At 61.3% G+C, this 15821-nt stretch overlaps 1 protein-coding gene across 8 annotated transcripts in view; it reads right to left on the reverse strand.

Moving 5' to 3' along the window:
* Positions 1-33: 33 nt before the first annotated feature.
* The window catches only part of CRTC1 (CREB regulated transcription coactivator 1), a 79255-nt gene continuing 63467 nt past the window's right edge, over positions 34-15821 (reverse strand). For 3 of the 8 annotated variants that reach the window (XM_057540568.1, XM_057540567.1, XM_057540566.1), the window contains 5 exons: positions 13785-14093; positions 11566-11670; positions 7646-7732; positions 6837-7017; positions 34-5570 (listed from right to left, as the gene is read on the reverse strand). In XM_057540568.1, the coding sequence (XP_057396551.1) occupies positions 5359-5570; positions 6837-7017; positions 7646-7732; positions 11566-11670; positions 13785-14093 (894 nt within the window). In that variant the 3' untranslated portion in view covers positions 34-5358. The remainder of the gene's footprint in view (positions 5571-6836; positions 7018-7645; positions 7733-11565; positions 11671-13784; positions 14094-15821) is intronic. The other 5 variants (XM_057540571.1, XM_057540570.1, XM_057540573.1 and 2 more) reach the window with 4 other exon arrangements.

The raw sequence follows: 15821 nt of genomic DNA on the forward strand, positions 1-15821 counted from the left end.
AAGAGGGCAGGAAAAAAGGAGAGGAGGCAGAGATGAAAACATTGGATTTTTATTATGTTTCATTACAAAGGATGCAAAGGTACACAGACGATAGCGTCCACGCCAGAGAGGATGGGCAGGGGCCGGCCGAGTGCGCCCTGAGCGCCCGCCCCCACCCGCCGTGGGCACCCACGCGTGCGGCCCACGGGACATCTACAGCACAATGTACATGCTGGGGGTGGGGGCAGAGCCAGCCTGAGGGAAAGAGGGACATGAGTGGGACAGGGCTTGGACTGGCGGGTTTGCATATATCAGTGGTACCGCCCAGTTCCTGGAGGGGCAGGCGCAGTTTCCAACGGAGGGCATGGCGGGGCCAGTGGACCTTGACTGCCAAAGCCCTCCCTTCCGGAGTCTGGTGGCAAATGCCACAGCTGTGTCCCCTTGTCCCCGGTTGGCAGGAGGTCAGAAATGACAGGCTGGGCATCGATTACCCCCAAATTCCACAACCCTGCAAGATGGGGGCAACCCAAGTGTCACTGGCTCCTCGGGCCAGGGTGCTGGGCACTGGCCAGGAGGGCAGAAGGCAGAGGGAGCTGTCTGGAACCAGCCCCTGATGTCCAGCCCCTGCCTGGGATGAGCCTGGGGCCCTGAGACCCGTGGGCCTGAGCTAATGACAAGAGGGAACTGAGGCCCGGGTCACAAGGGTCTTGTCTGCCCCCCAGCGCCTTCAGGAGTACCCCAGTGCCCAGGCCTAGGGGTGCAGGTCACCCCACCTCCATTGGGGAAGAACTCTTGTCTGTGGCCAGCCGCCTGTGGTACACCAACAGTTATGAGAGGTTCCTGAGCCCCACGCAGCCAGGACCCCCAATAGCCGAGGAAGCCAAAAAGAGTTGGTTCAGGCCAAGCTGGCCGGGCAGGGCCTGACAAAGGAATGTCCCAAGGACCCCTGTCATATGCTGTGAGACCCCCAGGGGATGGGGGCTCAGGGTCCACGGAGAACTCGGGCAGAAACAGACCTGGCTGCCCACTCACCCCAGGCAGGCCTCCCAGGGTAGGCGAGGTGCCAAATCCTCCCCCCAGCTCTTCAGGTCACGTGGCGGGGGGGGGGGGCGGAGCTCAGGTGGCCACAGCTCCCTCACCTGAAGCGTCACCTGCAGGGGTGGTAGGCCAGGCCCAAGAGCAGCAGGTACCCTTGACCTTGCACCCCTGTGCCCCAACACCACGCCAAGGGCATCCTGAGGACTCTGACTACAGCTCCCTCAGAACCCAGTGAGGGTGATGGGTGCTGCTACTGCTGTGTCAGGGCTGGGGGCGGGGGCAGGGGAGGTGGAGGGTCTCCTGACCCCACCAGGCCTCACCACACCCAGCCTGCACCCTGGGGTGGGGATGCCTTCTTTGGAAATGCAGAAGACTCAGAATTCAGTTGGGGGCAGGAGTTTGGCAGCAAGTTTGGTTATGAACTAGCTCAGGGTCAGCTGAAATGTGGAGGTCTGGGGAGGGGTGCACCATCCCAGGCGTTCTCAGCTGCCTGGAGGCCTCCAGGTCAACAAAGTCTTCTCTAGGAGCAGGTGATGAGGGGGGCTCATTAGGCCCAGGAGGCTGGACAGAGGGGGGTCGCCCCTGCTTCTTGAGTCCTACCCAGCACCTCCATGGGCCTCGTACCTACTCCCGTCCCCCGAGACCAGGCCGCAGCCAGCACCTGGCATGCACGCGGTCCCCAAACTGGACACCCACCCCAGCAGGATGGATGGACGACACGGGACGTCTCGCCCTCCATGCAGGAGTTTCACAGCATCTGATGGACGGACAGATGGACAGCTGTCCTTGCCCGCCCCACTGTGACATACAGGCCTCACGACGGGCCCATTTGGCTGGCCGCCCTCCTGGGAGGTCGGCCGCCTGAAGAAATCAGGCCAAGCACACCTACGACGTCAGAACCCTCCTGCCCAGCCCTCAAAACCCACAAGGAGGTAACAGCACACAGGCCGCAAAGGCCGGCCAAGCACCCCCAGTGCATACCCCCTGGGCGGGCAGGCAGGTGGCCCTGAAGCCAGTGGGGAGGCTGGAGGTGAGCATGGAGGCGTTGCTGGGGAAAGGGCTGCAAACACACACACCTGCCCTTGCCTTCCAGCCTCGCAGGCCTGGTCCCAGGGAACTCCGTGGACCACACTGGGGTTGGGGGCTGGACCCAATGCAATTAGGGTCCCTTCTGCTGTGTACTTGTCCCCACAGGGAAGCCTGACTGGTTTTTGGATACCGCTGGCCGTGGGCCTCCAAATTTTGCTGAAGGGTCGACCTGCCCCCTGAGCTTTCCACTGAGGGTCTCAGGGCCCCCTGCCCCAAGGGACTGACCCCTACCCTTCTTGCCCGGAAGAGCGCTGGGGGGAAGCAAGGCGTGCAAGGAAAGCGGGGAGGGGGCGGCAGGGTACCCCAAACAGTGCTGCCTGTCTTCCCTCTGCTAAGGGCACGGTGTGGGTGGAGTCCTCACAGGTACCTGTGACAGGGACGTGATCCCCACGAGACTCCTCCTTCTCCTTCCCCAAGTCAACCCCGGGTACTGCAGGGGTGATGCTGACAGGCGGGGGGTGGGGACCAGGAGCATGAACTCTCTTCTCTGGGGGACACAGAGACAGGCTGACCCCAGGTCTCATCCTCGGCCCATGGAGCCTCATGGGGGAACAAATTTACCACCCTGGGGGCTCAGAGGACAGAGGGTAAACTGAGGCAGGTGGGGACACGCTGGTTGGCTCACGCTCCCGGAGGAAAGGTTTGCACAGCTGAGGGGGGCTCGGCCACAGCGAGCGGGTCTATATACACGATGCAGGGGCCCCGGCTCACCCCTCACGGCGCAGCTCGCCTGAAATCACAGTATTTTCACATCACAAGTCAAAGGGCTGATTCCCTTAAGCTGTCCTGTTTCTAAAAGTCTTGGCAATTCATATTCAACATTTAGTAGAGAAATGATACTTAAGAAAAAAACCAAAATCCCCTGTTGTAGACCCCCAGAGGCCTGCCCAGGCCCAGGACGGGGCAGTGAACCCTTTGAGGACACCTGGCCGCTGGCTCCTGGCTGGATCCCCTCCCCGGGAAAGCTCTGCACCTAACGCCCCTCACGGGCTGAGGCTGCCGTGTTAATACAGTGTCACCTGTGCTCCTGGCCGAGGGACGCTAGAAGCGGGCCATGGGGCTAGAGAGGCCCTCCTTCCCTGCCCATCTGCACCAAGAACCCAGTGCTGGGCAGATGGGAAGTGTGGGCTGATGGGGCTCCCTCACGGGGTCCCCAACTCCTTGCTTGAAAATGGCATCCAGGAAGGTTGCTTGTAATTTTATTAAGGCCATTTTTTTAAAAAAGTTCTACATACAAGTCTAATGGTAATCAAACCCTTCTATGTACATACATGTAGTTTTTCTTTAAAAAAAGAAAAAAAGAGTCCTCGCCCTTTGCCCCCAGCCCTGGAAAGAAGATGGGCCCTTGACCTGGATGGACTGACACTAACCCTAACTCCAGTCCAGACAACAGCGGCGGAGGCCAAGTGACCGAGGACAGGGGGCTTCCCGACTGTGGGGCCACGCGGCCACTTGGCCACGTGCTAAGAGCCCGGCCAGGGAACGAGAGAGAGGGATGGTCGCTAGGATCAAATCTGGCTCCCACAGATAAGAGGCGGGAGCTCCCAAGACCCCGACGGAGGCGGAAACGCACCAGGCAGGAGGTGCCAGCCCTGCTGGCAGGCGGAGGAGCGAGTAAGAACTCGAGATGTGACGTCGGAGGCAATGAAACGGACGTTCCTATTCCAAAGCAACTGACAGAACACAAAGCCAGCCCTGTCGCCCCCCTCGCAGGGCCTGTAGGGCAGAGGGGTGGCCTCTGGTGCTCCAGTGAGCCCCGATGGATGGTCACCTGGGCCTCCTGAGGCACTTTGAGAAGCACCTGGAAACCAGCCGCTAAAATGCACACTGCTCTTTATCTCCAAATCCGGCCCTGCCAGGAAGGGCTACGAAAGAGATGGCGGGATGGTGGGAGGGGATGAATGTCGGCTGGTCCTTGGGATGGGGGTGCTGAGGACAGGCTCATCTCCGGGGCATCTCAGGACAGAGGGGCCGCAGCTGCTGCCGCCAGCCACGGGGTCTAGGACAGGCCTGCCCTGAGGACTGGCTGGCACCTTTGGGAAGGCCGGGCAGAGCTGGGTCTTCACGAGACCCCTGATGGAAGCCGGGGCTCCTTCCCAGAAGTCTGTTAGGGATCAGAGCGGAGGTCCCTCTGGCCGCTGCTGCCAGCTTCTGCCAGAGTGCCCACCCAGCCCAGCGAGCCCAGCCCAACCTCATGTCCTTCTGTTTTGGGATAACGGAGCAAAAGTAAAAAGGCCAGAGATGCAGCTCAGACCCGGGCAGGCAGCAGACCACTTCCAGTTAGCTTACAAATATTATAACGTTGGATTTCTAGAATAAAAACATGCTCTCAGCAAGTGTTGGCTTGAAGGAGTCAGTTATTCATCTACAACCCAAATGTAAATACAAACCGAAAGAAACAAACCAAAAAAATGCCCCGGCCGCCTCCACCCCCCCACCCCCGGCCATTCTTTAAATAATAGTAACAGTGACCACGGTACAGAGAAAGAAAGATGGAAACAAGTCACAAAACCCCCTAGAAATAATCCCCGCCTCCACGTGCATCCCCGACAGGCCTGGGTGGGGATTTCACAGCAAAGGTGGCCACCGAGAGGCCCAGCTGCGGGTGGCGAGGGGGGGGGGGCCGTGGGCTTCCCTACTGGGCCCCGGGGGAGATGTAGCTGCTTCGCATGCTCCGTTCACATGTTCGCATCCCACCTCCGTGGGATGGAGTCTAGTGTTCTGTGTGTGCTCAGAAATATAAAAGACGGCAGTCCAAATAGTGTTTATTTCCGCTTCATGTCCGCCCACCCCCCGCCCCCGGCGCCTTCTCCTTTTGGCAGGGTGGGGCTGGCTCGCTACCTAACCAAGGGCTGGGGGCACGGGCGGGTGGGGGGACCGGGGACAAAGGAAGGCAGTGAGAGCTGGACAACAGTCGCAAGATGCACCTCAGCCCACCACCGTCGCAGAGCACGGCGCCCCCCGAGGCCGGCGGCCCTGCCCAGCACGCTTTCCGCATCTTACAGGGGGACGAGAGAGCAGGGAGGGTCCGCGGGGGCGACGACACGCGGCCTCACGCGGGAGGTGGACGACCGGGGTGGGCGGGCGGGTGGGCTGGGGCGCTTGGCGGCATTGCAAGCTCAGAATCACAAGCTCGGCCGTTTGCGAGGGACGGAGCGCCGCCGTCCCCAGGCTTGGGGGGACGCCGTGGGGACCACTGACCGGTGGGGTGACGGAGCCAGGGGCTGGGCGGCCGTGTGCCGGGCGTGCGGCTCACAGACGGTCCATCCGGAAGGTGTCCTCGGTGGCCGGGTCGGCCAGGACCATGTCTGGGTCATTGAGCATGTGCAGTCCGTCCAGGGTCAGGGGGTCAATCTTGAGTTCGTCCAAGGGGAACTGGTTGTCAGAATCGAAGCTGACGTCACCGACCCCGGCCAGCGTGCTGGTCAGTTCTTTAGAGAGGCTGGGAGGGGACTCTCCTGTCACTGGGGGTGGGGGGTACACACAAAAGGCTCAGCTTGGCCCTGGCTCCCCGCACCCCGACTCTGCGCCTCCACGGCCCCCATCAATGCTCAGGCCATACCAGGGAGCTCACCTGAGCGGTCTGTCCCCCAAAGGACATTTGCGATGTCTGGGGACATTTTTAGTTGTCACGACTGGAGGGAATGCTACTGGTATCAGGTGGGTGGAGGCCAGGGATGCTGCTCAACACCCCACAGCACACGGGACGATCTCGACCCAGATGTCGGGGTACCAAGGCCGGAAAGCCCTGGGATGAGGGCTGCGACACAGACTTCAGTGTGACGTGGAGGGAGCAGGGGGCTCTCAGGCTCTGCCAGGTTCTGCCAGGCAGTCTGCTCTGTGTGCATCAGGGGCCTCCCTGTGGGTTGGAGGGAAGCCCGGGTTTCCCTGCAGAGACCCAGGTTCACACCTGGGCTCCTTCCTCTACTTGTGGTGAGACCCTGGGCCTCAGTTTCCCAATCTGGGAAACGGATATGAAAGTTTTGTTCTTTCTGGGCTGTTGGACAATCACAGAGGCCTGATCCTTCTCACACAACCTCCAAGGCCTAGGCTTCTGCACTCAGAGCATCTCCTGCAGACCCTTGGGGCGGGGAGGAGGCACTGGGTCTGCACTCCGGCCGTGGGGAGCTCTGGGCAGGAACCCCTTCCATCCTAGAGATGTCAGTGGGGACTGCTGAGAGGGTCTCACCCTCAATTCCACGACAGCTCTGGCTTATGAGGAAAATGCCTCCTTCTTTGATAAAACCTAGAACCTTCAGGGGCATGACGAGGGGTGGGGGTGGGGGAATGCAGGGTCTGAGCTCTGCTGGGAGAAGACTCACTCAACATGCGCATGCGCAAGCCTGGGTGCCTGGGCACTGTGCTCAGGCCGCTCGGGGAGGCCTGACGCAGCATGCGCGAGCTCTTACATGTGTGTCAGCTGCACGGGACAAGCCCCAGCAGGCAGGGCCCGCCCCAGTCACGTGCATCCCCGGCACGCTCAGCTACTGGGGTTCAGGGGACCGGACAGGAGGTGAAGGGCTGAGGGACTGGTTTCACCCTGTTCTCACTCTTGAGCCTGGGACACCGGACACCTGGTCCAGGGTCCAGTGTGCATCCCCCCAGCCTGTGTCCTGTAAGCCCAGCAGTGAGTCGAGGTTGGCGGGTTCTGGCCTCCGTGGGCAGGGACACCTCGGCCCCGTCGCGCCTCACCCTGCAGGGCGGGGACTCCATCTCCCGCGGCCTCTCACCTGTGAGGATGATGTTGGGTATGCTGCTGTGGCTGGGGAAGCTGAGCTGCTGTGTGTCCGGCAGGCTCCCGTGGCTGCCCGTGAGGCCCATCATGGCCGCCTGGGAGTAGTTGAGTGTCGAGCCCGGGCTGTACAGGCTGCTGGAGCTGATGGCATTCTCTATCATGTTGAACTGCTCCAGCTGGGAGAGGAAGCATACAGGTGTGAGGCCAGCCCCCCGAGCTGGCCGCCCTGGGACCGCGGCCGTGGTTGGCTGGCCGGCCTGCCTGCGACCGCCAGCACCTCCTCCCCTACAGGACGCCCAGCACCCGTGCCAAGGTACACTTGGCGCTGCCAAGCATGAGTCCCTCTGCCTTGGGGTCTCCCTGTCTCCAAACCTGCCTGGGCCTGCCGGCACATGGCCCCCTCAGAGCTTGCTGGATGAATGGATGGATGGATGGATGGATGGATGGATGGATGAGTGAGTGAACAGCTCCAGGCAGCAGCCAACCCTTCCCGTGCCCACACGCCCCCAGTCCCGGCCTTCACGCACTGCCACTGCAACCTCCCAGCAAACCCACGTGCACGGTCCACACCGAGGCACCGCTGTAACAGCCACTGCCCGTCCCCACCAGCGTTCACCGCCCACCCTTCCTCCCCCTCCGCTGGCGGCCTCGTTCTGCGGGCAGGGTGCAAACGCCAGCAGAGGCCAAGCCAAGCCACCCCCTCCAGGGCCTGGGCCTCTGCAGCCTGGAGACTGGAGAGGCTGAGAAGCTCATGCAGAGGAGCGGGCCGGGTCTGGCGAGCGTCTGCGGTGGGTGCCCGCTCACCTGGTGGGACAGAGCATTGGCCTGCCTGGCCGCCATCTGCTGCTCATAGAATGAGTCCCCAAACACGCCGCCCAGGGCGGAAGAGTGCTGCAGACAGAAGAGAGGCCCACTGTCGTCAGGGTTCCCAAAACCAGGCAGGGGGTGCGGCTGCTATGGGGTGGGGGCGGTGCTCCCACGGGCTGGCTGCACCCATACCCTTCTCCCAGGACCTCACCACCAGCCTGGGCTGGGAGAGGAGGGAGGCCTCTGGAACTTCCTGGAAGATGCTCAGGACGTGAGAGGCTGATGACGTCTATCTCAGGGCTCCTGGGAGAGCCCACACCCGCTGGGGTGGAGGGGTGCACCCCTAATCTCGGGATGATGGCTCCTTTCCACCGCCTGCTCCTGGGGGAGGGGGGCCTCTGCCGCCCAACTTCCCCCAAAGTGCCATCCCATCTCCTCTCCTTAAGCTCAGGTGTGGGTGAACCCGCTGTCGTCAGATGGAAGACGAGGGGCCACAGGGACCGGGAACCCCACCTGACAGGCCCCAGAGGAAAGTGTGTGAGTGGGGCAAGGCGGGAGATACTCTGGGTGCTCAGGGTGGGATGCGTACCTTGTCAGACACGGGAGACGCGGGACAGGCAGCAGGCCACACACACGTGGGCAGGAAGGGTACACAGAGCGAGCACGGGACAGGTACACGGAAAGCCCCTGCCCACCTGTCCAGCCGTGGCTGCCTGCCTGCCCGCGAGGCCCTGGGGCCTGGGCGATGGCAGGCAGCCCCACTCCTGTTTGCCCGATGCCAGTTGGGGCAGAGGGACGGGGGCTGCCCCTGGGAGAGGAGCAGGGGGCTGGGGATCCTCTGAGGCGGTGGAGATGCCAAGAATAGGAGTGTGGAGCTCCTGCCCATTCTTGAGATGCTGCCAGGGAGATGGCAGGACAGAGTCTGGCGGGATGTGGAGGGGAGGAAAGGGATGGCCGTGTGTGTGGCCAGGTCACACCAGAGGCAACAGACCTTGGGAGACAGATGCCCCGCCCAGGGCCCTCGGCGTCCCCGAGGCTGGGAGCTCTGGCCTGTTTCCTCCTCTGTAGAACAGGGTGGCCTGCAGAAGTCGCTCCCCTGCGGCCGTTTCCAGGTCAGAGTCTTCACGGACCACAGGCCCTGGACCTCCCCCGTTTGAGCTCTCTAGTCTAGAAAGGTCCCCGTGTTCTCTGACAACTGCCAAAGCTTGACACTCAGGCCTCCATCCCAGAGAGGAGTTGGCCACGAAGCCCCCAGCCACTCTGGGTGTTCAGTGGACTGACCGTAGAAAGGGACAGCCACTCCGGCCGGTGCGGTGGCTCCTGGGGATGGACATTCCATTCAAACACCAGGAAAGAGTTAAAAATGTGAAAGGAGTAAGAAGGAAAAAAGACAATGTGGCAAAAAGGCCACATTTGCCCTAAAAATCTCCAGCTTCAGGTTTGGAAAAGGGGGCTGTGAGGTTGCTGGGTTTACCTGTGAAGGAGGCAGATGATGGCCTTCACTGAGGCCGGGGGCAGGCTGTTCTGGGGCACCTGACCCTGTCCCCATGGCCTTGGCCCCAGAGAGGCCTGGCACACACAGGAGACCCCAGATATGGTTTCTCTTGTGAAGCTACCATGAGGGTTTGCCAGAAAGGTCTGCCCAGAATGGAAGGGCTGGGGTGGGAGGGGGCAGCACAAAGGAGCCAATTCCAGCTGCCTAAGGTTCAGTGTGCAGCTGGACACATGCGGCATCCGCTTGAGGCCAAGTGGGGCAAGGCGGCTGCCTCGTGCATCCAGGGGAGATGCTGGCTGGGCCGGGGAGGCGTGGGGTGACCCAGGCCCATGGGCTGATGAATGTGTCCCCAGAGATCCAGCTGTAGTGGGAAACCATGGTTTGCCCCCAAGCGAGCCCCTGGTTGGGGCCAGACAGCCTGCCGGCCCCGTCCTCACATCTGAGTGAGCAGCCTGCCTCCCTGGCCAGTGCCCAATTGACGGACGGACAAACCAACACACAGACACGGGCTTGATGAGACAGCAACATGCTTTCCGCTCAGAATGGCCCACTTCGGTTCAGGCGAACCTCTCCTGAGAGCGATCTGCTCCACCCTTAAATTCCTGTCCTGGGCTTCCCTGGTGGCGCAGTGGTTGAGAGTCTGCCTGCTAATGCAGGGGACACGGGTTCGAGCCCTGGTCTGGGAAGATCCCACATGCTGCGGAGCAACTACGCCCGTGAGCCACAATTACTGAGCCTGCGCGTCTGGAGCCTGTGCTCCGCAACAAGAGAGGCCGCTACAGTGAGAGGCCCGCGCACCGTGATGAAGAGTGGCCCCCACTTGCCACAGCTGGGGAAAGCCCTCGCACAGAAACGAAGACCCAACACAGCCATAAATGAATGAATAAATAAATAAATGAATAAATAAAAATTAAAAAAAATATATATAAAAAAAAAAAAATTCCTGTCCTGCCTCACGTACACCAGCCCCAGGCAGGGCTGCCCACCACAGGCAGGCGCCCCCTATTGCTTCCCCTGCCTGGACCAACTTCTCCCACTCCCGCGTCCCCTCGGCACCACGTGACGAGACCAGACGCGAGAGCTCAGAGCCAACAGGGATGGACGGAGAGCATGCAGACACCAGGCTGACCCCCGGCTGGCCCCGAGCTCACTGCACCTTCCCTGCCTTCTGCAGAGTTGGGGGCTGCACGCCGACAGTCCCAGCGGGACCCCTGGCTGCCGTGGGTGGTGGAGGGAGCGCCCTGGGAGAGCCCCTCGTGTATCAGTGAGCCATGAGAACAGCCTCAGGTCCCCTGAGGGCTAGGCCTACTGTCCTGACATACAGGGCCTGGCTCGGGGTGCGTGGCTGCGAGCCTGGGAGACGGACAGCGGGGCATGTCGCCGGGGACAAAGGAGCCCACGTCCTGCCTGGAGGAACAGCTCTCCTCCCCCTGCTCTACCCGGGAAGTAAGGCCCTATCGTCCCTTGGCTGAGAAGGAGACTTCCCGGTCTTGGGCACTGCAGTAGCTCCTGAGGTTTCTCAGCTTGGTGACATTCTGGGGATGGGGTGGTGGGGTCCTGGGGAGGCTCTGCTGCTACAGCAAGAAGTCTGGGGCCTGGACGTCAGTTTTGCAGGAACCCCTTCTCCTCTGATGGAAGGTTCCGGACAGAATGCAGCCATGGGTGGCGCAGAGCCAAGAGGGATTCTGAGGAACCTGGAAGGGGTGTGTGTGTGTGTCTGTGTCAGAGATCGGGGTCCCGTGGTGCCTGGTATGGAGGGAAAACCTGAGTCTGATAGACATGATCTAGCCCTGCCTGTTGCCTGGGGCAAGCCTCAGTCTCCTCAACTGTGGGAAGAGGACGAGGACACTGGATGGGCTGCTTCCTGTGCTGGGGGTCTGAAGGCGAGAGACACGCCATCCTAAGGGGCGGAGGGGGCTGAAGAGTCAGAGCCCCCATCACAGGCTGGCCGTCACCTCAGCTGCACCCTGACGCAGGGGGAGCACGCCTCCACCTCCAGAAGCCTGGAAGCAGGAGGCCTCAGGGCGGGCAGACATGGGTGGGGACGGGGGCACGGGCTGCTCGATGCCTGCTCTGAGCCGCACACTGGGCTCGGCATCCCAGCCACGGGGTGAGGAGCTGGGGCGAAGCTGACACCAACATCGCCGATGTGAATGGGGGGCCCGCCAACCCCACTTGGGGCTTGGCGTGGACCACAGAGGCGCCGAGGGAGTGTGACAGCTCCGGGAGGGGGTGCCTTCTCCTGGCCACTGCCCAGGGTGGCCGCCCCTCACCGGTCCCCACCCCGGTGGAGTGAACAAGATGGGGTGGAGTGAGACGGGAGGCACAGATGGTGGACAGACAGGTAGATGGGGGACACGTCGGAGGGGCGCCAGCTAGGCTGGAGTGGGGGAGGCCGGGGAGGGGAGGCGGCGTCCCTTACTTGTGGGGAGCTCCCGGGGGAGAAGCCTTGATTGGAGACGGGCGAGGTGGGAGACTGGTTGGCTGGGGAGCCGGCGCTAGTACGGTACTGCTGCAGAGCCGACGCCTGTGACGACAGACAGGTCAGGATGCTCGCGGGGCCCCAGGCCTGGCTTCCCGGGACTAGCTGTTCGCTGCTGACACCCCCGGCAGGGGGCCCCATCCCTCAGGTGAGCTGAATACCCAGGGCACCTGCAGGAGGGCACCTGAGCCCAGGGCCTCAAGGGGCCCTACCTCCAAACCCACCTCTGGGAGGGGTGGGGGCATTCGGTCAGAGAGCCTGGAAACCAGCCTCACAGAATCGCCCTGGGGGGCTGGGGAGGGGCGGAGGAATCAGCCTCTACTCAGCAGGTTTTAGAGTACTCACACGAATGCACACCACACCCACGTATGTGTGCACACAGCTGCACACGTGTGAACACGCACACCCGCACGGGCAGGGAAGGCCCAGGGCCAGTCAGATGCCCTCGGGCTAACAGTCAAGGCCGTCTGGGGCACACTGCAGGGCTCCTGGCGCTGGGCAGTCACTATCACTGGTATTGCTTGGGACAAGTCCGCCGGGTTATGCTGTCCACAGACTTCCAAGGACGGCCACCTCCTCACTCGAATGACAAAGGGTCTTGGCTTCTTATCAGACTCCTGGAGGGCAGGACGGGCTAGGCCAGGACCGGCTAGGCCAGGACCTGGATTTAGACCCTGCTCTGGTCCTACCCAGTGAGCCCCTGCTGTGTGCCTCTGGGCAAGCTGCCTGACCTCTCTGAGCTTGTTCAATGAGACCCAGCCGGCCAGCCCAGGGCTCCCTAAGTGCTATGTCTCCTTCATTGCCTCAGCGGCCTGTTCTGAGCAGTTTGGGATGGCGGTTGAGCCCAGATGGGGCAGGGGGCTCGTGCAGCAGGGTGTGGGTGTCAGAGACACCAGCGTGGTCACTTGGCAATGACCAGCTCAGGCCTTCTTCGGGTTGGAAAGACGAAAATGACCAGAGAGACATTCTCCTCGCTTGGGTGGATCTACAGAAATTCACAGAGGAGGCCACTGGAACCCGAGCCCCGCGGGAGCCACCACTCCCACGGAAGGGGAGGGGGTTGCCTGACAACAGCACCCTGACCCGAGAGCCTGGCCTGGATAGCCCATGTCTCCAATGTCCCCCCAGCTCCACAGCGAGGCACCGCCATGGCAGGGTGTCATGGAACTGGGTGCCCCAGGCAGCCCCACTGTCAGAGCCACCCCCATACCTGCTGTTTCTGCCCAAGGCAAGGCTTGGGTGCAGTCCCATCCAAGGGGACCCCTGAGGTCTGCCCTCTGAGGGATCAGAGCAGCCTGGAAATGTGGGTTTCTACCTGTTGGGTCACCTGCCCGCCCTGGCCAGCTCGGGGGGGGGCCTGTTCTTCGCAGAGCACATGATGTTCTGGTGACATTTATCCTGGGGCTGGCAGCCATGGGCCAAGTGAGTGGGGAGGGCTGGCTGGGCCCCAAACGTGGGTCCCTGTTCCTCTGGATATGGCCAAAGGTAGCTGTGACCACTCCCTTCCCATCAGGGCAACCTGGGTGAAAGTCTGAACAGGCAGGAAGGTTTGGGGTGTAGGGGTCAAAACCTAGCACTTGTTACCCCAAGCCTGGCCCCAGGCAAGGGGTCCCATGGTCTGAGCTGCAGGCCCCCGGCCCAGGGCACTGTGCTGTATGAACCACAGAACTGGCTTCATCCCTTCTTCTCCTCCAAGTTCAGCTCCATCCCTCTGGCTCTCAGAAGTCCATTCCCTAGGCCCTGAGAGCTCCATGTTCTCCCTGCCTCCAAGGAAGCCCTGTCTTGGGTGGGAAGGGCTGAGCGGGGCAACCGGGGCCATGGGGGAGGGCTTGGCAGCCAGACGTGGGGTGGCCCGTCCTGGGTGAAGTCTGGGGCACCTGACCCCAGCTTGTGCCTGTTTCCCCATCTATACCAGGGTGACAAACTTGGCTTGAGGATTCCAGGGAGAATCCCCCACTGAGCTCCCAGCCCCAGGCAGTGTTTGCCTCAGCCCCAACCCCTGGCCAAGTTGGCCTCAAAGTGGAGCCTCAAGGTGGCTGCAGATAAAGCCAGGCACCCTGACACTCCTCCTGCAAGTCCGATGGGGGTCTCCCACAGACCCTGGGCTCCTCCTGCACAAGCCCCACCCCCACCTCCATCAGGCCCCGCCCCGGGCTTACCGAGGCAGTGTCGATCCCCATTGGCGGCTGGCCCGAGTTCTCTGGGGGGGACTGGGGGAGAGAGGACGGTACCGTGACCGCAAGTGGGGGCAGTTGGGGCCCCCGAGTCAGGCTGGCGCTCGGCATCAGGGAGCCGCCCTGGGGGAGGCCGACAGGCACCTGCGGGGGCGGCGGGGGTGGCTGCTGCTGGGACGCAGGCGGCGGCGGGGGCGGGGGCTGAGGCTGAGGCGGCGGCTGCTGAGAGCCCGCCTGGGTGAAGAAGGCGTAGGGCAGCTGCTGCTCCAGAGACAGGGCGTCCATGGCCACGGCCTGAAGGGAGAGGAGGGCATCAGGTGGGACACATGCTCAAAGGAGTGGGCCGGGCGGGCTGTGAGCACCTGGCCCCCAAGGCACCCCCATGGCCTGGCGTGATTGACACTGAAGTGAGAGATGAACAGAGGGATGTCCAGACCCTGGACCAGGGAAGCGAAGCAGGCTTCCCCCAAGGCCCATGGAGGACTGGGCCGCAGCTCAGTAGGCCTGCCCCCAGTGAGCCTTTCTCACTGCACACCCTTCCACACTTGCAGAGACTCAGGATGCTCCACCCCCATCCCCCGCCTCTCTGAGCTGGAGGTCCCCCACTGTAGGCAGGCACAGGGCACCACACTCTGGCAGCCCAGCGGGGAGCCAGCACCTAGCCCCTGTGGGGTCCTGCCGGGGAGAAGGAACCCCCTCCCGCCACCCTGCAGCCTGGGTACCAAGGGGAGGCTCGAAACGCTGGGGCTGATGGAGGTCCCTGTGTGGTCACTCGGCAATGACCAGCTCAGGCCCCTCTTGGAGTTGGAAAGAGGAAAATAACCAGAGGCAAGTTTTCCAGGCTCACGAGTCTGCGCGGACAGTTCCTCAGGCAGGCAGGCAGGCAACGGCTCCTGCCCTCTGAGGGAGGCTGGATGTGCCCAGGAGCTACAGGATGTAAACACTTAGCAGAACGACGGAAAGGAGTTTCCAGAAAGGGAAGGCAGGCCTCAGGGGTGGGGCGTGGCGGGGAGGGAAGAAGAGGCTGGGGTCACGGATGAAGAGACTGAAGACACAGCTGCTAGGAGCCACGCATGGCTCTGTTTGGATCCTAATCTGAACAAGAACTGTACAAGAGACAGAGACACGGTGGGGAGCCGAGACCAGGCCGGGCAGTGGAAGGTATAGAAGAACTACTGTTAATTTCGTTGTGGGTGGATAAGGCCATCGACGTCATGTTAAAAGCCAAAGAAACAATATTATCTATCAGGGACTGAAAAGCAGACAAAATGGACAAATTCCTCAGAACACACAAACTACCGAAACGGACCCAAGAAGGAAAAGGACGTCTGAGTAGGACCGATATCGAGTAAGGCGGTGGGATCAGCCACCAAAAACTTTCCAGTGAAGATCCGCCAAGACCGCAGCACCTTCACTGAATTCTACCAAATGTTCAAAGGAGAATTAATACCAATGCTTCTCAAACTTTTCAAAAAAACAGAAGAGGAGGGAACACTTCCTAACTCGTTCTACGAGCCTGGATTGACTAAAAAAGAGAAGATTCCAATTATGGAAATCGGAAACGAAAGGGGCAATATTACTAACCACTTTACAGAAATAAAAAGGGTTATGAGAGTACTACGAACAATTGTATGCTGGCACGTGGAATAACTTTGATGAAACGGACCAACTCCTAGACACACACAAACTACCAAAGAAGCAGACGAAGCAAACATGGTAAATTGGGGGGGGGAAAAAAAAACCTTCTCTAAACATTTTATTTTGGGAAATTGCAACTAGATCCTAAAGAAGAGAACAGCATAATAAAGAATGCCCAGTCACACGGGCACAAGCTAACAGCCATGATGGGCACAGGGGAATCCAGGCCACTGATTTCTGCATTCCCCGTGTGTTTGAAAATTTGACAACAAAAAGCAAAAAAAATGTTGGCAAGATTTTCAGGATTCTGCTCCCTGGAAGGAGCATGAGGCCTCCCAGAGAAGCAGAGCAGGGCCCCACCTCCCCCGCCCCCCTGAGCCCTCG

This window comes from Balaenoptera acutorostrata, chromosome 2 (assembly GCF_949987535.1).
Source record: "Balaenoptera acutorostrata chromosome 2, mBalAcu1.1, whole genome shotgun sequence".
In the NCBI taxonomy this organism is placed as follows: Eukaryota; Metazoa; Chordata; class Mammalia; order Artiodactyla; family Balaenopteridae; genus Balaenoptera; species Balaenoptera acutorostrata.